Source organism: Anoplopoma fimbria, chromosome 9, assembly GCF_027596085.1.
Source record: "Anoplopoma fimbria isolate UVic2021 breed Golden Eagle Sablefish chromosome 9, Afim_UVic_2022, whole genome shotgun sequence".
Classification (NCBI taxonomy): Eukaryota; Metazoa; Chordata; class Actinopteri; order Perciformes; family Anoplopomatidae; genus Anoplopoma; species Anoplopoma fimbria.
In genome coordinates this window covers 18,595,600-18,619,408 of record NC_072457.1, presented here as the reverse complement: position 1 = coordinate 18,619,408, position 23,809 = coordinate 18,595,600, and the positions used below count along the sequence as shown (strand labels likewise).

General features: G+C 44.6%; 1 protein-coding gene across 4 annotated transcripts; it reads right to left on the bottom strand.

Annotated features, from left to right (window-relative positions):
* Positions 1–275: 275 nt before the first annotated feature.
* On the bottom strand, positions 276–23,693 carry slkb (STE20-like kinase b). Of its 4 annotated transcripts, none has more exons than XR_008531403.1 (19): positions 23,232–23,664; positions 21,382–21,546; positions 19,003–19,051; positions 18,323–18,472; positions 16,558–16,630; positions 16,197–16,391; positions 15,995–16,076; positions 14,263–14,394; positions 12,817–13,569; positions 12,595–12,725; positions 12,232–12,355; positions 9,768–9,947; positions 7,785–7,914; positions 6,832–6,956; positions 6,510–6,701; positions 6,242–6,367; positions 6,050–6,163; positions 1,540–2,260; positions 276–672 (listed from the first exon to the last, which is right to left on the bottom strand). XR_008531403.1 is itself a non-coding variant. In XM_054604386.1 (19 exons), the coding sequence occupies exons 1-18, from the start codon at positions 23,394–23,396 to the stop codon at positions 2,114–2,116; spliced, it is 3,033 nt and encodes a 1,010-aa protein (XP_054460361.1). In that variant the 5' UTR covers positions 23,397–23,693; the 3' UTR covers positions 276–1,625; positions 2,088–2,113. The 4 variants fall into 4 exon arrangements, 3 of the variants coding, with proteins under 3 accessions (XP_054460361.1, XP_054460362.1, XP_054460360.1); XM_054604386.1 differs by having other exon boundaries at positions 276–1,625; positions 2,088–2,260; positions 23,232–23,693; XM_054604387.1 differs by having other exon boundaries at positions 2,088–2,260; positions 23,232–23,693.
* Positions 23,694–23,809: the final 116 nt, after the last annotated feature.

Here is a 23,809-nt window from a genome sequence, read left to right as displayed (position 1 = left end):
TAATATGGAGTTACTGTGGTGTAAAGGGGCTCTATTTCCATATCCCTGACATCCACTGTGCTGTGAAGTCAGGGTTCATTGAGGGCTGACATCTTTCCTTTTAGTCTGTCTCTTATATTTTTATACTCGTCTGCATTTTCTAATTCAATCATGTTTTTTTATAGATAGTTTTTTTACAAAGTTGAAGAAGCTTGAATCTTTTCTGTCAGATATGTGCACATGTTCAACCAGGAGGCGTCAGACCAGAGACAGAACACAAGTGTAGAACAGAGGGAACAGTTTATTTACATCACAATGAACATCAACATCACACAGCTTCTCTAAAAACACTTCTTTTTTTTCTTCATATGCATAATGATTTTGATACGTTTATCATTGTTTTCATTCAGAATGTCATCATGCTGCAAACCTCCAATGAGAGAATACTCTGCAGTGAGGACGGGCATTTCATATAAATAGCTACTGAGAAAGTTCTGGAAAAGGTGCACAGCACTCCAATGCAATGTTTGGTACACAGCAGTTAGATCAGTTATTAAATACAGGCCAATCATAAGTAAAATGAGATGATACGATGAACCAATCACAGGTCAAGATGGCCCAAACAAAGCCAGGTCCACTTCTCCTTTGTTTCTACATCTGCATCAACTATGATGTCATTCACAAGACATCCGCCTGAATAAAAGAAATGACAAGAGCTCAGGTTGTGTTTATTTCTTCCAATACAGATGCAATCATTCTGAAACTGTTAGCTCCCCCCCCCCGCAGTCAGAGAGCAGAACGGTTGGCTGTTCAGTATATCCATTATTAAGGCTATTAGCTAGCGCCACAATGCAAACACTATTTCAACAAGCAGAAGGAAGTAAAGCCGTGCAGGCCTCCTCATGAACTCCTCACGAGGAGCAGCATGTGATGTGGGACTGCAGATTAGCTCCTTACTGTTGAGCTGATCGGAGAGCCGTTTAGAGGTTGGATCAGTGAGTTTCACTCTTTCAAATGTTATAGACGTCAGTGAAGAAATGCATTCTTTATTCATCCCTGAATACTGATCCTACAGCTACATCTTTTTTTACTTGACACTAATAAAGTGGTGGATCCTAAAAAATAAAACCAGACCCATGGACAGGTTCAGAGATGGTTGTTGGACAGTGTTTGTTTCTATCACAGTGATCCTTCGACTCCACCGTAAGCTGAAGACATTCTGAGGAAACAGCCTGAAAGAAGGAATGGTCTCTGCTGGAAAAGGTTCCTAAAGCTTTAGTTCATGCATCATCTTAAGCTCTACTCATCACAACCTAAAGTCTAACACAGAGATATGAAACATATACTGGATCATTCCTTCAAGAGTGATCTCCTCTAGCAGAAATACATTCTATGTTATCATCTAGTATAAATGAGAAGGTTGCGGTTTGATATTTAATAACTAGATGGAATCATCAACAGTTTGTTTCAGTTGTATAAAATATGAGTAGGGAAGCCCTGAGAGGCCAGTGAGAAAAAGTCTGATCTCCAAGGTTTGGCCAAGATAATCTTTCTCCTCACCTGTGAAACAGGAGCACATTTCTTTTTGGCAGCTGGAAACCTGCTGTACATCACCTAGCAACCATGCTGCTACTCCTAAACTCTCCCTTTAAGTAAGAAACAGGAGAGAACACAGTTTAGATCACACTTGGAAAATGGATCACCACAATATTTTTAAGTCTTAGTTGCTTCTCAGGGCTTCCGTACAAATGTCTGAATAAGAAAAGAATTGAGCAGTAAATAATTAGCATAAATTACTTCAATTCAATTACTTCAAAGCCGAACAGATTAAGTTCTACAGGCACCGGAGTCTTCATAAAAAAAACATTCAATCATAACAGGAAGGTTGGGCAGACAGCTCCTTCACTCAAACACTGAATCTGAATTATGAATCCTTCAGTGTGAAAACATGACATCATGAACAGAACGAGGATGAGACTGCAGACTGAGGAGCAAAGTCCAGAAACAGAAATGCTTCTTAAAACCCCCGACAGCTTTCAGAGGATGAGGGCAAGGCAGCTCGGTTCAGTCTGTGCTGTCGCTGTATGTGTGTGTGTGTGTGTGCTCACGTCCATGTGCACGGTGTGTAGGTCTACTAGAAACCCGTGGAGTGGACGCTGGGGATGGGGTAGAACTTGGAGATGCGGCTCTGGCTGGACGGGTTAAGGCACTCCGACTCGCCGCTCATCTTGAAGAACACTTCCTGTTCCTGCAGCTTCCTGGCAAACTCGTCCTCCAGGGCCTGCAGGGTACAGAAACATGAGGGAACTGTTGAACCTGGGTCATTCATTTTCCGTAAACACTTATCCAGTTCAGGGTCGCGGGGGTGCTGGAGCCGATCTCAGCTGTCAATGGGTGAAGGCAGGGTTCACCTGGACAGGTCTCCAGCCTATCACAGGGCTGACATATAGAGACAGACAACCACTCACGCTCACACCAATTTAGAGTCTTCAATGCACCTAAGCTGCATGTCTGTGGACTGTGGGAGGAAGCCGGAGAACCCGGAGAGAACCCACGCTGACACGGGGAGAACATGCAAACTCCACACACAAGGCCGTCTGGTCCGGGAATTGAACCCGCGTCCCTCTTGCTGTGAGGCGACAGTGGTAGCCACCACACCACCGTGCAGCCCGAACCTGGGTCAGTTATATATAAATATATATGTATCAGCCGTCAGCGGGTGAGGAGTCGGACTCTTAAACGGATAAGTGAGTCAGGAGGAGAGAAGGAGACCAAAGGTCTTTGTCTTAAAGGGGAAGTCTGCTGTCTTTTGAGTGGACCTCCAACCAGAGGAGATAGTAAAGGTAGACTCCAGTGCTGCTGTATATTGTTTAGCATTAAGCATCCAGCAGTGTCATGTGACGTGGCAGTGACTGAGGTGGATGTTATCTCAGCATGGATCTCCAGCCTCCACCTCTGAGAAGATAGGGGGCGCCCTTCTCTAGAAAACACAGCATGCTCCTTCTCTTCGCTTGTAGAGCAAACTCACAGCCAGAATGCCATCCCATAATATGCGGTCAGAGGATGTTATGGACTAGGGTTCATTTTACAGTGTTCTGGTTGACCTTTGATATTCAGCTGTATTTATTACGTTTACAGATAAAGAAAAGCTGCATTAGTCATGCAGACCATATGATTGGGAAACCGGCCGTCAGAAGCTTGCACGCAATGCATCCTGGTACATGTAGGCACTGCTGGCAGGGCTCTGTGAAGAGGAGGACTCAGCTTTCTCAGTAACTACAGCAGCACTGAGGAGTTTATTGTTTCAGTGGACTACATTTACCATCAACACTGAGCGGACATCCACATAAAAAGATGTCTAACCGTCTCCCCGTCACAGCTCCCAGTGACCGGACTGGTTCCTCAGATTTCTGATGATCAGGACGAACCCTGAGAACCAGTTCACCACCAAATCACACGTCTTTAAGTTCCTTTACAATGAAAAACAGCCTCCTTATAACAATCTAATGCCTCTTCAGTTATAAGGAAATGATCACGTTTCATTCTATCCTTTACTGTGGAGTCCATGAAAGTTTGAACGTGCCAAATTTGACAGCGATTCGGATAAGATAATCCTTTATTAGTCCCGCAGCGTGATGACAAAGTGATGGAGACCAACACTGCCATCACTAGAGCCACGTAGCAAGCATGGCTAAATGGGTTTTCACATTTATCTGCATCAAGGTGAACCATGGTCTGAATTTGAACAACATGAACAGGTGAGTTCACTTTATACGATAGTATTTCAATCTGTTATTGATGCAGGTTGAAGGCCTTTACACAGCGGAGCGTGATGAATTAACAATACAAAACGTGAAATAGTGGCCTGTGAATATTTTACTTCAGAAGATTTCATTTTTTCAATAAAGGTTTGAATAGATTGATGCTGGCAGAGGGCCAACTATCAGCGTCTGACAGTCTGTCTGAGGTCAGACACAAACTATGGAGCCTCTGATGTTCTTCACTATAGTGTACAGTTCAAACACGGGGGCTCATAAAATAAATCTAAAAAGATGTCGCTTTTTCACTGCGAAATATTCACGTCTGAAAAATGTATTGTCATTTGTATAAACGCCTGAAAAGCCCTCCCTGTTGTGTAAAGGCCTTTATGCAGCGGCAGGTATAGATACGTGGATGACACCACAACACTTCAGACAGACTTCTCTTGGTGCTTTTGGAGGAAGCAACCACAGCTTTTCAGGACAATTTCCTGGAACTAAACTACAGGAAAACTAAAGACTGATTTTAGAAGCAACAAAACTGCACTGCCAGTGGAGGAGTGGAAATTGAAATGGACAGTAAACTTAAGTGACTGTGTAACTTCAAAAAAGAATGTGCTTCTGATGCAAACATTAAGCATTTTAACGTAAACTGTTGGATTTTACAATGTTTCTTTACACGCGTACTTCAGAGTGGTCTGTCCTTTGGTCTTATCTGAAACATGAGCACATCATTCTAACGAGCTGTTAGGAGGTTGTTCAAAGTTGTAATGATCGCCTAAGTCTGTCTTAATATACGGCAGTTGTGAATGGGGTACATGTTTATGTTCATTTTCCTTTGCATCTTTAAAGTGCTGTACTTGAAATAGTCATCAGTGGCCTGTAATGTTAACATAGGTAATGAATTGGATCTTGTATTATTGTTACTATTTATTTTGGTTTTCAACGCTTGTATAAAAGCGGGCATGGGGATATGACGTGAGGGAGAGTATGGAGGACGGGGAACAAAGAGCAGGATATCCAGGAGATTGTAAAGCAAAGGATCGGGATCAAACTTTGTGGATTATGCATCGTGAAACTTCACTGGACCACTGCAAGAAAAGACCCACCAGCTAAACGGACTGTGGTGAGATGGCGTGGGTTCTACTGATAATTAAACGGCGGCGTCTCGCCACGCTTCCACCTGTTGACATTATTATTTTGGCCTTTGGGATTTATTTATCATAGTTAAGTTGAATGAAGGAACTTTGGGACTAATGTGTTTGTTTTTGTGTGGGAGGATTAGTGCTCGCCTCGCAGCTTTTGTTTGCTGTATGCCGAACAGGTCGGACATGAATTAATTAGATTTACATTAATATATGTCGTTATGTGCAACATAAAGTGTGTCTTTCGTTAATATATGATTTTTTCTGATATTATCGTGAGGAAAAAGGAGAGCCTTTCAGCGTATTTAAGTAGCTTTTAAACATATTTGGCAGTCAGATTGCAGTCGGTCCACACCAGGGATCGGATCCGCCCGTCCCTTAAATTTAGCGTATGCACCGTTCCCTTAGGATTTAATAAGGTGAATTGCTAGAAAAGTTTATTCATTTTAAGTCAGGAACTTGCCAGCTGCTGTGTTTAATCAGGACAGCAGGAAAAAATTGGGCATTGACCAAAAAACATTGCCAACCTGAAGAGAGAACAGAGCCTAAAAAAACAGGATATTTGAAAGGACAGTAGCAAGAACTCTTATGAATCCCATCAATCACAGCTCTCTCAGATGGTCACATGCACTTTCATTATGTGAGTGACCAGTCTTATTTGACTTGACTTTATTGTTTATCTGCCTCCGTCTCCATGGGAACACGTGTTGTATTATGATATGGAACTGTCTTGTCGTGTGTGTTCTGCTATTGATTTTACTGTGGACTCCATGGTGTCCTCAGGTCTGGAGCACTGGACCAAACCAATGTCCCTGTGGTTGATCTGAATCAGAGTCCTTCACAGGATGAGGACAGAATACTCAAAGTATCTCAATACTTACTGAAAGGATACCACTACATACCACTAGATGTCAGGGTAAAAACCTCAAACATCAGGAAAATAATGCTACAGTAGTTGACAGAACAAGGAGCTTAAAAGTCTTCTTCCCTTCATTAATGAAACAACAAAACAGAACATCTTTGGACAATGTCAATGCAACGTCGACAAAGTTCTGTGTGGAAGGAAACGAACTATGAGCTGATGCCTCAGTGTATTCAGTTTGGATCATTATTCACATTTTCTGAAGCTGCCTCCGTTACACAGACAGGGAGGCACAGATAGTCTACCTTCTTCCTGGGTCGTAGTTTCTCCCTCCACTCCTTCAGCTCCTGACTGTGCTCCTCGTCCAACTCCTTCAGCTTCTGGGTCTCATGTTCGATGAGCAGGTGGCACTTCTCATTCTGAGGAGCACAGAGGGAGGAGGTGTATGAAACATGAGTCAGCATGTAAACAGTAGATCAGAGCGGTGTAATCTCTACCTGTAGCTGCTGAAGCTCTCGGATGTTGGCGTCACACTGCAGCTGCAGGTCCCTCATCTGGTTCTCATGTTTCTGCTGCTGATGGAGCCTCTCGTTCTTCTGTCTCTTCTCTTCCTGGGCTGCAAACTGGAGAACAGAAACACCGTTAGGCCTCCAGGTTCTTCATCTTTTAAGGAAAGTGGGCTAAGGTTTGTCTGGCTTTCCATCCAATAGAAGACCAAAGGTTTGGTTTCACTTTAGCTAGATAACGTTCCATATTGCTCCTCACCTGCTTGACCTTCTCCCTCTCCTGCTCGGGGGTTATGACGGCTCCGGTGATACGGAGGCTCTTCTTGAACATGGCCATGCGGGTCTTGGCATCGCTGCGCTGAATCTTGGGCAGCCTGGTCCTCTCCTGCGTCTGCTTGTTCTTCATCTCCTCGATCAGACGCTGGTTGTAGCGCTGCATCTGCTCCATCTCCTGCACAGGCCACACAAGCAGACACAGAACACTTTTCAATGCTGAGGTTCTGACGGGAACAGAACCAGCCTGAGGTGGGAGGAATAATCAAGGAGCTAGATTAAGGCGAAGTCTCTGATCCAGCCTGTACCTTCTCGTGTCTCTTCAGCAGCTGATGTCTCTGCATGAAGTACTGGTCTTTGAGCTGCTGTTTGAACAGCTGGTGTTTCTCCTGCAGATGACGCTCTTCCAGCTCCCACATGGCAGCCTCCCGTGCTAGTGAACAAAAGACAAGCTAACGGATTAGAAGAACCTTTCACAGGCTGATTGGAAGGGAACATCTCCCCAACATTACGCCTCTGTCTGTATTAGTAGATGTTCTGCAGTAAGACGGACCAGAGGACTACAACAGCTGTGGGCTGAAGTTACCTCGATCGCAGCAGTTTAACAATATCAACTTTACTCGTGAGGTTTCATCTCTTAAGCTTTGAACTATCTCACAGTCTGTGTTCCCAGTGAAAGCCCTCTGAAGTGATTTTGAGATGTTTCTCACCACATCAGTTTATCAGCTCTGAATTGAATCATTAGTAAGAGAATAACCTGAAGTTGTGATTTTGGTGGTTTACATCATTAAGATATGTTCTATTTATTCACAATGGGCTATTCTGAGGTTTATAGGTGGCCAGGATTGCTTCTGCTGAGGGGCCTCTGTTAAAGATTCCAGAGACAACTTTTGTGGAGAGAAACAAGTGGGATATGACATGAATACAACTTGTCTGCCTATAAAACCAGCTGTTCACCAAGACCACAGAGTTTTAGACACATGTTCAAACCCTATGACCAGAACCAATCGTGTGTCAAAGGTTTTTATATGGAGAGGAGAAAACTCGTCAAACTATGAAAATAATCAGAGCCCTAGTTCTCTACTGAAAAAAGCTCCTATATGGAACACAACAGTGGAAAAAGGTAACTACAGTCTCTTCAGTAGTCTGATGGTCTGGACATGTATACGTGTTAGTGTAACCATGGGAACATCTCCCGTCCTGACCTTCCACCTCACATGACATGAACACAGCAGTAAATCTAGCCAGGGACTGTTTTCACCTCGGAGAAGCTGCTGCTTGTGGTTGAGGCAGTCTCTCTCGATGGTGGCCAGCTCGTGTTTGTGTTGCTGGATAATCTTCTTCAGAGCGCTGTCCAGATCCTGCTGCTGCTTCTGGAGAAACTCTTGTTCCTGAACGAAGGATGACAGAGATTACAGGTGACGTGAGGAAAACAGGAGGAGGCTGCTGATCTACAATACTGTCTGAGAGACCCAAAGAAACCTCCATCCACAGTAAGGATGATGATAACAGAGAGGTTAGGAACAACAGCAACAACAACACAGTGTGTGTGTGTGTGTGTGTGTGTGTGTGTGTGTGTGTGTGTGTGTGTGTGTGTGTGCGCTGGCCTGTGTGTGTGTGTGTGTTCACCTCAGGCTAAGTTCACCTCAGGCTAAGCTCAGCTAGAGCTGCAGAAGCAGACAGTAACAACAGGTAATAAAGAGCGGTTCACCTGCTTGTTGTCTCATTAATCCGGCCTACTTGGCTCTCCTCACACAGAGGCATTAGCGGTCATGTAGTGCTCAATGATAATACAGTAAGCACCATCAAGATTTATATTGACGCATGTCTCCAACTGTCTAAAGTTTATCCTACATATCTGAGCGTGGCATGTTCACATGGGACAGGTAGAACATAAGGAGCTACATATATACCTGGTACGGTTCTGATCCAATAGAGAACAATGACCCTCGTGCATTACCCAACGGTGCCTGAATTTAGGAGAACTTGCTGTATTTTGAACACAGTCTAAAGTGGTCCAGACCTGTCCTAGGAGAGATTGTCCCCAGTCCTGGTCTTCAGCAGGTCCCTTAGTTCTGGTACTGACGCTGTTTAAATGAGACACTTTCCTCTCTGGGTCTCTGAAAGCAGGACTTCAACATCGGACATATGTGACAGGACGGGAAGTCCTATATGGTATTATTGGGTTGTTAGCTTTGATAACTTACATCTCTCATGAACATGTTCATTTACACACAGGTGTCATTCACCATGTTCACTGTGGTCATTCACACAGTTATCTGAAGTTCACTGAGTTTACTGTATCTAGCAATTTAATCAGAAGCTACAATTGACATGATTTAATTGTCAGCAGTAAATGTTTCTTATGGTGTGATGTGTAGAGAGCATAGCACCACTCTAGGCTTGATGTAGGCCTGTACTGATGTAAAGAAAGGGTGTGTGTAGTCTCATGAGTAATGAGTGATGCTTTAAGAGACACAAGAAAGAGGTCACATTCCAAATTCTGAGGAACACGGGTTTCACTTACATCCTGTATGGGAGCGTTGCACAAGGACAACTGAAAGGACTGAATGATAACATGGGCCCCTCCCTGTGGATCACAGCGCATTACCTTCCTAGACATTGCTCTAAACACTGCACACACACACTCTGAACCTGTGACGGGCACTGCACGCTCAGGTAGGCAGAAGGTTTGGAAAAGGGAAGAAAAGTCCTGAAAACTGCATCAAACAGCAGGAGAAATATCTGCTGGATAACTCTGTTCTTGCTACCCTCACATAGTGTGAAGTCTGTCCCAACAACAGACGGAGAGGAAGAGCTGAGAGGAACAGGGGGGGAGTGTGTGTGTCAAAGTTCAAATCTCACAGCAAACCGGCCCTCATTACCTCCTTCAGCTGGGCTTGGATAATATCCTCTCTGATACGTTTCATGATAGCGTTTGTCACAGGCTTTGGAGAAAGTCCCACTTCCTGTTTGCCCTATGTGAGGGCAGCCATGAGCAGTAGATGGAAATGAAATGAGAGAGAAGCTGTGGGTAGATTAACACTGTGGCAGCACAGACTCATTAAGCTCCTGTGCAGCTAAACGTTGGTCATAAGACAGATCAGAGAGGCTTGTGTGTGTCCAAGTATCAAAATAACTTTCTATAAATAGGAAGTGTACAAGCTATCCTACCCTCCTAAGGGCCTACATGTTAGTATAAGGAAGTGGAAGCACATTCATGGTGACGTGTGGATGTGCTAACCTCTTTCTTGCGGTTTTTCAGCACGTTCTGGTACTTGGACAGCTCCTTGTCCTGCTCCGCTTTGATGCGTTTGGCCTCGTCCCTGAGCCGGTTGGTGTGATCCTGCTCCAGCCTCTCGATGGTCTGCTTCTGCTGCCGCTCCAGGTTCTCCACCTCCTGGTCGTACTGACGCTTCTTGCTCTGTAAGACACAGAGGGCCACATCACGTCAGTGAAAACAAAGAAGATCATTGTGTTCTTAAAGAGGCCATTAGCATTCTGAGTCACTCAAACAGAGAGTGGACCAATAGAAATGCACCGATCCATCGGCCACTGATTGGAACCGGACACACGAGTTATACACAGCGTTGTAACACCTGCAAGTCCAAAGTAAGCTTTGGAAGAACAACCTTTAAAACCTTTTTATAAACATACAACTGAATATCAAAGACAAATAAAAAAAAATGTCTGCTGTCAATTATGGATCTTCGGAAATCGGAATTGGACGGTGCGACTTACCATTCTCTACAGCCCTTACAGTTACTAGCAACAAGTAACTGAAGGGAGTACCTCACACAGTAACATGAACAGTTAGCCTTCACTAACTGGTAGGAAAACCTGGAACTCTGTGCAGTGGAAGAAAACACACTCAGATGAGTCATCATCTTCACACTTTTTCCAACGTCTGGTTGGTTTCTATTTTTGTAGAGGGTCAAAGCAAACCTCCATTTAACAACCAGAGTGACTTCTTTTTATACACAGCCCTGCTTATTCTTCTTCTAGTGTTCCAAAGGCTAAATGTTCTGTTACACAATTACAACTTCACCAGTAGTGTTGTGAACCTCAGAAAGAAGTGAAAAGCGCTGAAGCACCTCCCAAAAAAGGTGACGTGACTGAATGTTCACGAGAAGGTTTGGAATGCAGAGTGACTTATGGAAAAGTAACTAATATGTCTTGTCAGATACCAATATACTCATATTTCACATATCTACATTTTGTTCCAAACACCATTTTTGACTGACTAATAGAAACGCTTCCATTTCTTGCAGAGTTATATGAGGTCATCGGCCGGTCTTTGAGGTTTCAAGTGAAATTCATTTTAATGCGGTCGTTCCCAAAGTGGATACAGACTCTAAAGCTAATATGACATGCTTTCTTGCAAACAAGTTTCAAGTATTCAGCATCCAGAAATAGCAACTAACAGAACACATGATGATACTTCTGTTTTCTGTAAATACCTGAAGCAAAAGCTGCCACATTAAACTACTTCCTCCTCTGGGAGGAGCTTTCAATGGGCTTGATAAAAGTTCAGGTTAAAGGAACAGTGTTTAACATTTAGGGAGAGCATTTGGCAGCAATGGAATATAATATTCATACTATGTTTTGATCAGTGTATAATCACCTGAAATTAAGAATAGTAGTGTTTTCCTAAGTTTAGAAAAAGCCGTTTATAACTTCCTAGGTGTCAGTAACCTTGTGGGAAGAACGGCCCCTAACCGGCTACAGCCTGCTTAACACTTACCTTAGCCTAGCTATGATGCTAACCGGCGCTTCAAACTAGACAGGCCAGGGCAGTTCACATTTTTGTTCCCGTTGTCCATGGACAGAGGCTACCAGGTCCAAAGAACGGTAGTTTAATTTTTTACAATTTTCTAATATAATCATTAAATTCACTTCTGATTCATTTGAGGACAGAAATCAATTGTGTTAATTGCAAATATTGGCAGTTTTCAAGAAAATGTATCTAATTGATTATATTATTAAAAGGGTAGCCTCTCATAAATACGAAAACATGTGAATATGTAGACTAATAATGACAATGATAGAACATTACCGTACGTACATTAAAACATTATTGTGTAAAAAGACAATACTTTAATAAATAAAAAATAAGTGTTTCTGCTTCGGTGGACACAGGACGTCCTGGAGGGGCTTTTAGCCGAGATACCGCTGACATTTGCTCAGCTTGTTTCACTGATAACTTAAGCTGCAGTCGTCATCTGTTTACAGTGTAGAGTTAAAAAAAACACCATTACCTAGAAAGTGCATCGTAAAAAAGAAGTCACCTAAAAGTGGATAAAAAGTCAGTTTATAACGCTGAGGCTGCAAAAAGAGCATTATTTTATAGCGTCTTTCTCGTCCTCTTACACTACATGTCATTCACCCATTTACACTCTGATGACAGGGGCTACCATGGAGGGTGCCACTATCCATCAGGGCTGGTTAACCCTTCATACCCATTCACACACTGATGGCACAGCCAGCAATTTGGGGTTAGGTGTCTTACCCAAACACATCTACATGGACTAAAGAAGCCCAGGATCGAACCCCAAATCTTCAGATTGAACAACCCACTCTGACTCAGAGCCACAGTTAGGACTTGTCCCTTTTGAACATTTCAATGCCACAAAGTTACATATTATACTTTTAAATGAAGTTTGTGAATCATTTCAGAAGCCATGACTTTTCAGAGTTGAGTGACTCACCGTGGTCTCCTGCTCAAAGCGCCGGTAGATCTGTTCCTTCTGCTGCTGCAGCTTGTTACTGAGCTGCTGCTGGGCCCTCTGCTCCTCCTTCTGCAGGAAACGCAGCTCCCTCAGCTCCTGGCGTCTGGGGAGGAGCAGGAAGAGAGGAGAAAAAAAGAAAAATGATGTTAACTCTGTGTATTATTTTGGCATGAAGCAGGTCAGAGTGGTGAACATTCATGACCTCTAATAGAGTTCTGAAATGGAGAGATGAACTCCTCACAGTCAGTCAGGTTGAACAGTTAGGTTACTAGGCAACCTGTTTACATGATATTTGCACAGAACCGACGGCCAGTGAGTATGCAAATGAAGGCAGGGGAATACCTGAGGAACCTCATCTCCTCGTTCTTGGTGTCATTGTCAGTGATGATCTTTGATGTAGTCACGCTAACTTCCACTCCATCCACAATGAACTTGCGAGTCTTTTTCAACGTCTTCTTCTGACGCTTGTTGTCCTGTAAAAAAAAAAAGAAAGAGGAAGAAGGAGAGTTCATGTTTGTATCTGTAGCCATGCTGATGTTTGAGTGTGTGGACGGCCAGGGTTACCTGTATGGAAATAGACCCAGGCTCTTTTGTTTTGGACAGAAAGCTGGAGATAGACAGATTGAGGTCTCCACTGCTGTTATCTGCAGCTGAGCCGCTGCCCGAGTCTGAATCCCTCTCTTTGTCGTCCTTAGCTTTGTCTGGAACCGCCTTCTCATCTTCTGCATTCATCTCCTCCTTTTCTGTGGGCTTCTCTCCATCCTCCTTATTTGGGACAACGTTATCTTGCTCTGGTAGTGTCAGTGTCACCTTGAGATTTTTGTACCGGTCCTCCTCCTCCTCCTCCTCCTCCACTGGTACATTTGACTCCTCCACAACAGCCGTCTTCTCCTCCTGAGGAGCCTTAGTGACCTCTGAACCCTCTGTGCTGGCCTGTGGATGAGCTGGAACCTCCGATGTGTCCACTTCCTTTTCATCCTCGACTGCGATCTCCAGCTGCTGCATTTCCTTTGCAGGTGCCTCTGGTTCCGTCTCTGATTCTGGGGAGGCAACATCTCCTCCTGCGTCTGGGGGCTTTTCCTCCACTGGTTTCTGCTCCATCTCTCCGTCCTCATCTGGAGTGTTTGCAGTCTCCTCAGCTACAGGGGTAGTGGCCTCTTCAACAAAGCTGGTGTCCACCACATGGTTGGCCACAGGGAGCTCAGTGGGAGTGGGCTCAACCTTCTCAGCGACTGGTTCCAGGATGGAGGGAGAGAGGGGGATCTTCTCATCCTCTGAGCTGGCAACGCTGACATCAGAGGGGGCGCGTTTGTGGCCCTGAAGCAGTGGCAGAAGTGACAGTTTAAGAGATTAGGATTATTAGTTTCACTTTAAAAACACAACAAAGGTGCACTAATGACCAATTCATATTAGAGCTGAACTGATTAGTCAACCAATCCATCACAAAAACATTATTCAACAAACAGTTCTGATAATAAATATTCATTTTAAGCCATATTTCAAGCAAAATTGCCAAGTAACTTTTCTTTGTTATCAATCTGGCACTGAATATCTTAACATAGTCAGCAAGTTAATAAATAAAGAAGTTAATTGTTACTGTATAAAAAATACAGAAATGTGTTTATAGCTGGGCAACAAACATTCAATTCTTAACTATAATAGTAGTCTAATAATAGTAGGGAAATCCTTGTGGCTTATTCTGGCCTCATGTTGGAGACATTCCTAAACAAACACACATGTAAACACAACGGGCTACATCGATGTGGAATCATGAAGCAGCAAACATGATCGAGGTCATGTCAATATATCGTACGATAAGTTAATTACATTAAAATGATTGATGATATAATTATACAAACAAATCCTCCCACTTGAGAATTATCAAAGCAGTGGCAGATTACCCTTTTTTTAATATGCTGAATAATTGATTTACCATTTCAGATCTAGAAAAAAAGTAATAAACTGCTATCAAATTCCTTTGTAAACAGATTTTTGTAAATGTTTACACACCGGCTGTCCTTCCGTGTCTTCGTCCTCTTCTTCCTCTTTGTGGTCTTCTATCTCCTCCGTGACCTCAGCCTTTGCCTCTGCTATGAGCTCCCTCAGAGGCCGGCTGTCAGTCACACTGGACACAAATGAATGCTGTGCAAAAGACAATTCAAAATAACACCATTAGTAATACAGATTTCATCTCCACCTCAACTCACAGCTCATGACATGACACCTGCTGCTGGAACAGCACTTCAACATAGTTGGCAGCAAAGACTGGACAGCCCACAGACCTCTAATCCCAGAGACTATAAATATAGAGATATAAACTGCTCACAGTACAACAGACGGTTCTGTTCTGACTTTACAAGACACAACATATAAAAAAACACACTAAACAGTGCTGTCCTTCTGGAAACAAATCAATCAACCTCTTCAGTGCTACAAAGAGACTACACATACTGCAGCTACATCTCTGGACAACCTCACCTTCTTGGGCTTAGAAATCTGCTGCACATATTCTATCGCTGGCCTGAGAATATGCAGCTTCTTTGATATCAAAACCTTCATTGGAGGCAGACCGCCGTGTTGTATTTTCAAACCCATGGAGTCTTCCTCTGTTCGGAACAATCCTTGAGCTGCAGCGTTGTAATGTATGTGTGTGTCTGGATGTGTCCTCACTGCTGCTCTGTAAATAAGTGGCTCTGACTGGAGGAGCACCTTAAACCCTTAAAAAGAAAAGCTGCTCTGCTGACGTCAGCGTAGGCACAAAGGGATGAGTGTCAGTGTTGCCAGGAGACACGCTTCATTACCCCACACGGACATGGACAGGTAAACAGATGTCCTCCAGGACTCTGCTGCCAACACTCTGAACGGCAGCTGGTTCATGGGCATGGGATGGGGAACGGGGATTACCAATTAACTTTGGTGGCCAGGTACGGGGCTGGGGAACGGATGGGGAAATACAAGGACATTCACACGGGACCACCAAGTGTGATCAATAAGACTGTGTGTCTCAATGAGATTACGCGTCTAAATAAAGGTTAAACCAAAAAAATAGGCCATAATGAACTGTTGAATTTAAATAATCAATTATATATTTTCTTTTCATTTAGTCAAGTGTCAAGGAAGTCTGTGTTAAATTGAATTGCCTTTTCTGTATTGTTTTTACATGAATTTATATTTGGGCCACTGAAAATGTTTCCTTGCACAGCAGCTGGATTCTCACGGGGTCACGAGAGAAGAGCGTGCTCACGTGAAAATCCATCTTTTCAGGCTTTAAGTAATGCGTTTGTGATCGGACCAATCAGCATCCTGTGAGGAGCTACTGGTAGCTAGGGGCGTGGCTTAGATGTGTCTGCGACGACATGGAGAGGAGCCTCTAGGTTAACAGTGACGAGTCCTGAAGAGGTTAGTGGAGATGCTGCAGCAGCATCAGCTCTACACAACTGGAGGATTTCTTCATTGAAAGATGATCAAAGATCAACACTGAAGGCTTTTCTACATGGAACACACGGTTTCATTCTTCTACCGACCCGCTTTGGCAAGAGTTTAATTAACAGATGGTTCATCAAACCAATGTCTGTCCTTTTCCAAATAGTGTCAATGACGGCTTCTCAGACGGTTCTGACGGCTTAGGTTAGAATAAATGTACTGTGATATTTAAGGGCCTGGTGTCCCGAGGGGCCAATGCTTCCAAACTCTACCCCTGGTTTAGCTGAGAAAGTTGTGTGATTGTTCAAGAGGAAGGTACCTGTAGCAGTTGTGTTGGGTTCCATCGGTTGTCCACATGCTTGTCCAAACAGCGCTTTAAGAAGTCACTGAATTCTGGGGACCTTAAGAGTGCAAGTGGTAAAAAACAAGACTTGTACAATAAAAACATGTATTACTCTTCTACATCAAGGATCTCTGCCTATCATGATATCATGTAGAGTTGGAACCACGCTGTGACTCACCAGCGTGACGGCTGCATCAGGGAAGGAGGATCCGCCTTGGCTATCTTCAGCAAGACTCTCATGGGGTTCATCTCGTGATTGGGCGGCTCAATCTGTGCCAGCTCTATCAACGTGACCCCCAGGGACCAGATATCAGCCTTGTAGTCGTACGGACGGTCCTTGGACGTCTCACACATCACCACCTCTGGAGCCATCCTGGAAACATAGAAGGAGAGTCAGTGAAAGGAGTTCATGGATGTTTGTTCTATGTACAAGAAAGAAAAAACTGATACTGACCAATAGTTTCATTCCTTTCATGAAAGAACCGACAACAGGGTTCTCATTGAACATGAAAACATGTGTGGGTTGATATTCAACTCACCAGTAAGGTGTCCCGATGAAAGAGTCTCTCCTCTGCAGGGTTTTGGTGTTTTTGGCAGACACACCAAAGTCAGCTGGAAGACAAGGCAGAGTAGATATTTGTCAGCGGGACAACCCTGTCATCATTCATTTTCAAAACTAAATGAAAAACAGTGCCCTTGAGCAGCACAACTGCTAATCTCATCAGAGCGTGAAACGAACACAGAATAACACGGCCTAAGAGGAAACCATGTGCTGTTATGACATTCGGTTTATGTTTTGCATGATGACATCATGCCTGTGCTGCATCAGGCACATACTAAATAGATGCTCTGGCTCCTCTCTCTGTGTCTGTGTGTGTGTGTGTGTGTGTGACTCACACAGTCCGCTACGTCACTGCATCTGCTGTGGATACATTTGTTTGTTTACACGCTGAGCAACAACTGCTATTGTGCACGACGCTCACTTATTCATTATGATGTCTGCAACGGCCACGCGACAGTAAAGGCCTTTTCACACACAGTCTGCATTTATAGTCCAAAATGTTTCATAATAAATATGACCTCATGTGTCAATCACGTTAACTGATACTCTGAAACATCATCCCTCATTAAGGTTTTGGAAGAAATCCATATAACTGTGCAGTAGATTTCCCAGTGGGCTCCTTTGACAGTTCTTCCATTAAAGGGGCATTTCACTGATGTCACATAAAGTATACTATATTTAGCCTGTGAAAACAGTGGAATATGGTCTTATCCTGTGTTCTCTGTGACTCAGAGTGATCCATCAACATGGTTCATAAACCACAGACACACTGACGCTTTCCTCTATCCATTCAGAGGCAGACATGTGCCCTTTGTTAAAAACAGCAGACATATAGACAAAGAGTAAACCAAGAGATAAAGATAAGATAAGATAATCCTTTATTAGTCCCGCAGCGGGGAAATTTGGGATCCAGTGCTAAAGCTTAGACCTGTGCTTGAGACAGGAAACCTCTTCTGTTTGAATTCTGATGTTTGGTTTTAAAATGATTGATTACATTTTTACTTAATATTCTATCATTTATTATAACTGGTGTGAAGAGCTACAAAAATCAGATTTGACATAAAAATATATCGTATATCCTTGACATTATCAGTTCTGTTACAATTTGGGAATCATTCTGGAAATCTTACTTCATACCATAAAGTCACCATTTTTCTTTTTCAGACTGTGTCTCATTCATAGAGAGTAATGTCATGTAAAGGATCAAGTGAGCTTTTAAGCGTCTTTCATTTAAAGTGTGTCAAAGGGCTAAAGTTGTTTTTCTGCTCCTCAGGATACCACATGATACAGCGCCCGGACACAGAGCTTCTGTGTGTGAACGACAAGAACAAACACTCTACTCAGATTACTGTGTTTGGCCTTCATGTGTGAGAGCGGCTGTAAAAGGATGGATCACTGTACGGCAGTTCAATATCAAGAAAACATCAGAGACTATGGCCAAAGGCACACAGCCTACAATGCTAGAATGTGAACTCATGCTACTTTACTTTACTTTTGTAAGGTGAAAAACATAAATAACTGAACCAGGGTAATGTACTGTGAGACAACTTACCCTAGTTCTTTACTTTCTCCTACACCCTGTATGTATGACACTTCTCTGTTTTGAGGGATTGTGTTTTTGTCTTTATGGAACCATCTATAGATTGAATCACATCCTTTCTGGGTATGATGGGGGACAGTTTGAGACCGGGTCTGTAGCTGTACTTCCTGTTGTTAACAGATGGACTTAACTCCGCCCTTACCCAGCTTGACATCTCCGGCCAGCGTGAGGAGGATGTTGCCAGCCTTCAGGTCTCTGTGGATGATGTTGTTGTCGTGGAGGTAGACGAGGGCCTGCAGAGTCTGCTTACACACCACCCTGATCTGAGGCTCCGTCAGAGGTCTCTCCAGTTCTACAGGGGATCACATGAAGACACGCGCTTAGCATTCAGACTGTGGAGCATAAACATATAACCTAATAATGGATGGTAATATGAGCTATGCTAAACTGTAGTCTGAGCTACTGTGAACTGGTTTAATGAGTTACAGTTACAGTGTATATGTCTAGGGCTTTTATTGTGAAAGGTACGAGGAGGAGTGGATCTGGTCTACGCTGTCTTTGTCAAGTTTTTCCGCCTCGGTTTGGACTACGGAGCCTCCATGTTTTTTGTACCATACAGTGTACGGACAATGTGATTGGTCGATGCCTTAATATGCGCTGCAAAAAGCTCAGAAGAATCAAGTTTGCAAGGTGCTTTTTCAGCACATAATACAAGTATTCATAACAAAAAACAACTCGACTGAATCACACGCGAGAAAAAGGCTCCCGGTGTGTTAAAGCTTTTATATTGACCTTATTTTTGGTGTGGTATTAAGGGAAGCTTTGAGAACAGTTTCCTTCTGGACATTCTAACACGTATGCAAAGTGGAAATGCTGACTCACCGAGCATGACTGCATCCACAGCCCCTCCACCACAGAACTCAATGAGGATCTGCCAACATGAGCACAGGGAACACAGAGTCAATGTGGTTATAACACATGTTTGTTCATGTAAAAGTCTTTATTAAATGTTCATTATTTAGAGAGCAGCAATGACCATGGCAACAACAATGATGTGAAACAGAGGTGAGAGCAGGCCAGTCACGAGGCAGTAATGCTGTGGTGGAACACATGGATCTGTCAAAGCTATGGTGAGGGTCTGGAAGGTTCTCCGGTTCACAGAGAAATGCCTGCCTCTGCTGGTACATGCATTGTATACACAGGAAACTCAAAAGGGACTCATCATCATCATCATCATCATGTACCCGACCCACTCACTTGAACAAATGTATTTGAGAATGGACCTCCACCCAGCCTGCATGAATGAAACACTGAGCCCTCCCAGGCGTTTAGGAGCTTTCCGTAGGGCTGTTGATGTAAGAGGATTGGCCCAGTTGGGGCCGCATTGTGGAAAAGGTTTCACCCGGCTGCTAGGTCGCTAACTAGCCATGTAGCCAGACCTCAGCCTTATTCTGTAAATAGGATTAAAGTTTGTATGGACGCAGCACTCTGGGCAGGAGTGAGTATGATGAGAAGGTGAGGTAAAGCATCTCACTCAGCTCATGATCCTCTGCTCTGAGATTTGAGGAACATTTAGCCACACATTAAGGAAGAGGAAGTAAAGACAATTCTGCTATTTTGCAACCATTGAGAAACTAATTGTGGTTGATACGTTGGTTAAGGCCCAGCTTCTGCTACAGGGTCATCCGGAAGTTACAAAATCTTCTAAGAGCCTATTTCCTTAAAAATAAAAACAAAAAAACTCCTTTTCATCAAGGATCAACAGCATTCTAATATTCAGTGGAGCTTTTCAAGAAGTTCTACTCAACACCAAAGCCCTGACATACAGTGCTGCAGCAGTGCGTCTCTGTGGGCCTGCTGTTGTTTTAACGGCTCTGCTTGTTCACCACTGGCCTCACCAGGGCTTCCTCTGTCCGTCACACACACACATTTACTAATCCCTTCATGTGGCACATGAGGCTATGTGTGACCTCGCCTACATTATGTATCACTAGAGCCTTCAAACTGTTGCTGTGCAACTCAAATTGGAAACAAAGGTCAACAGGTGAGACAAATTATAAGACAGTTGTGAAGTGAGTCAGCTCCCAGCCCTCCTGGGGTTATGTGGAATGAAGCCTTTCATCTCTAGGAGGAAAGTCCTGGACACTGTCTCCTCTCTGATCCAACAGGTGGCACACAGGCCAAGATTACAATCAACAGACAGACTCCATCAGGCCATGCCATTGTTCAGAGGACAATGTGGAGGAAAAGGGCCGGGCACTGAAATGAAATACTCAGGTAATCACCAGAGTTTATAAAGACTCCACAGTCTTCCTAGAGTCTGTGTACTCCCATGAGTGAGTACTGCTCACTGGAATGTTAGGGTCATTGTACAGGGTGAATTTTAGAGGAAAGAGGTCCTGTAGTCCATATCAGTTACTGAGTCTATTCATACACACTTCCCTCACGGTTAGAGCCTGCTGTATACTCCCTATCTACTGACACAGGTGTGCTCCAGGGCACTATTTCTACACACCTAGTCAAACTTCACTGGAGCCCAACACTGATGCCCCTATGGGGTGACACCTACAACCCAGACTTCGTGTTTTAAGGAGCAGACTCACTAGTTTTCAAAGTTAACAGATGACGAGAACCAAAAAAGAAGAGCTATAGTGAAGAACAGAGGCATAAAAAAAAAAAAAAGCTGCAATCCACAGCGGATGGATTATAAACTGGTGTGATGATTAACAGCTGTAAAAGCTGCTGGTTTCTGCTGCTCATCTGAACTTTGGCCTCATATTTTGATAAGAAGACTACAGTAGGATAGGAACATTCATAAAGCCTTTCAATAATAGTACAGTCCATCCATCCTTCCTCTTCCTCTTATCAGGGGCTGCAGAGGCCTTCCCCAGACCAGACCAGATATGTAACCCCTCCAGTGTGTTGTGGGTCTAATCCAGGCCCATCACTATTTGGACCTGCCCAGAACACCTCTAAAGGATCCTGATCAGATGTTGAACCCCCTCAGCTGGACCGTTTAACATAAAGGATCAGGGTCTCTACTCCGACCTCCCTCTGCATGTCTGAGCCCAGAGACGATATGAAGGAGGCTTATTTCAGCTGCTGGTGTATCAGCGATCTCATTCTCTCAGTCCCTACCCAAAGGTCATGACCTTAGCGAGGGTCAGAACGTTGATGGACGGTCCAGTACAAGCCTTCATCACTGCTGAAGCCTGTCCACCTCTCTCTAAATCTTACCCTCGCAGGTGGTACTCTACTCACCCACAGTTTGCTCTCATAATAGAAAGCGTCGAGCAGTTTGACAATGTTTTGGTGGTCGCAGGAGGCCAGGATGTCGATCTCCACCATGTAGTCCTCCAGCTCCTCCTCGGTCTTTGTGTCAATCACTTTGGCTGCAGCTAGAATTCCCGTCTGTTTGTTCTGAGCCTGTAGGATGAGAACGTTAACAGTCTTAAATCTTTCTTGTGCTCTGATCTAGCTCAGGACATGTCACTGCTCAGCATGAACACATGTAACGTTAAAGACTCAGAGAACTTGGTTTATGTTGGACTTGAAGGGGTCTTGACCTCAGCCCTGAAACAACAGCTCACACAGCCATTAAGAGGATCCAGAAACATGGACTAGCCGCTGGGCTGTAGGCGGAGGAGGTTAGCAGGACCTTCTTGTTAAAGGGGAAATGTCTCCTGTTTGTTTTGGCTCCTCTGCGGGCAGGATGTGCTCATGAAGTCTCTCTGTGATATGGGATGCAGCCACTTCCTGATGACCTGGCCACACACGCCATTTAAAAATACATACACCTCCATAGATCTACCCATCGGTTCTGAGGCAGCTTGTATTTCACCGTGAATCAGCAGGGAGGACTACCCCAGCGACCAGTGCAGTGGGGCATTACTGGTACGGCCCACAGCTCAGACACAGCTCCAGTTCACCATCGGTAGACCTCCTTCAGCCTCACTGCCTGTTGGACAATCAGGCCGCCTCCATCGAATCACAACGGGGAGGACCTGTTTGGTACTTTGTTCTCTGCTTCGACGGTCCGTCTAGTTCACATGAGCCCTGCTGTTGGAATGCTGGGGAACTGGCAACATGTGATGGAATCACTGAGCAAGAAGATTAGGATTAAATAAGTACGATACCAAATAACTCCCAAAGTCATAAAGTCCAAGACTCGAAAAATAGCATTTGGCAACAAAGAGCCAAACTGTAAAGTGCGTTGAGCAGCCACAGACGTCCTGGTCCCAGACCTGGTCCAGCCCTGGTCCCAGACCTGGTCCCAGACATGGTCCCAGCCCTGGTCCCAGACCTGGTCCCAGCCCTGGTCCAGACATGGTCCCAGACATGGTCCAGACCTGGTCCCAGACCTGGTCCAGCCCTGGTCCCAGCCCTGGTCCCAGACCTGGTCCAGCCCTGGTCCCAGACCTGGTCCAGCCCTGGTCCCAGCCCTGGTCCAGCCCTCCTGGGTGATAACAGGTACTGTGTCTCATGCAAAGGAAGCTTCAGGCTGCATTGGAATGAGACACGGGGTCTCTTTGATGGGGGTCAGCTTTATGGAGACATAAAGGACAACAACTCACAGAGACAAATATCATGTTACATTACAGTTCATCCATCAGGGACCTCCAAGCTCCTACCCAACACCACCTGGGCTACAGTCAGGTGGTCTGGTCTGAGGAGACACTGCTGGTACCTTGAGTCAGGCTTAGGACAGAGGAGACACTGCTGGTACCTTGAGTCAGGCTTAGGACAGAGGGGACACTGCTGGTACCTCGAGTCAGGCTTAGGACAGAGGAGACACTGCTGGTACCTTGAGTCAGGCTTAGGACAGAGGGGACACTGCTGGTACCTTGAGTCAGGCTTAGGACAGAGGGGACACTGCTGGTACCTTGAGTCAGGCTTAGGACAGAGGGGACACTGCTGGTACCTCGAGTCAGGCTTAGGACAGAGGAGACACTGCTGGTACCTTGAGTCAGGCTTAGGACAGAGGAGACACTGCTGGTACCTCGAGTCAGGCTTAGGACAGAGGACAGAGGAGACACTGCTGGTACCTTGAGTCAGGCTTAGGACAGAGGAGACAAGACTACAAAGGACGCTCTGAAGGAGTGGTTTCCTACCTTGAACACTTTCCCAAAGGCTCCGTCTCCCAGCTCCCCGATGATGTCCCAGACCTCCTCCGGGTCCTCGTCCCTCCTCACGTGCTCGTACTGTTTCTTCTTCTTCTCGGCTCCCAGTTTAAAGATTTTACGGAAGTTAAAAAACGACATAGTGACCCCGATCATTCAGTGAGACAGACACAAGACAGAGAGTGAGACAGAGATACAGTCTCTGGAGTGAGACAGTGAGACAGTCTCTGGAGTGAGACAGTCTCTGGAGTGAGACAGAGAGACAGTCTCTGGAGTGAGACAGTGAGACAGTCTCTGGAGTGAGACAGTGAGACAGTCTCTGGAGTAAGACAGAGGAGCTAGTGCTCAGTCTCTGGAGTGAGACAGTCTCTGGAGTGAGACAGAGAGACAGTCTCTGGAGTGAGACAGTCTCTGGAGTGAGACAGAGAGACAGTCTCTGGAGTGAGACAGAGGAGCTAGTGCTCAGTCTCTGGAGTGAGACGTGTCCATCAGAGAGGAGTACCCGCTGGGAGAACGCAGTATGCTCTCACACTGGTTACTGGTTAGTAGTACTGGTTACTGGTTAGTAG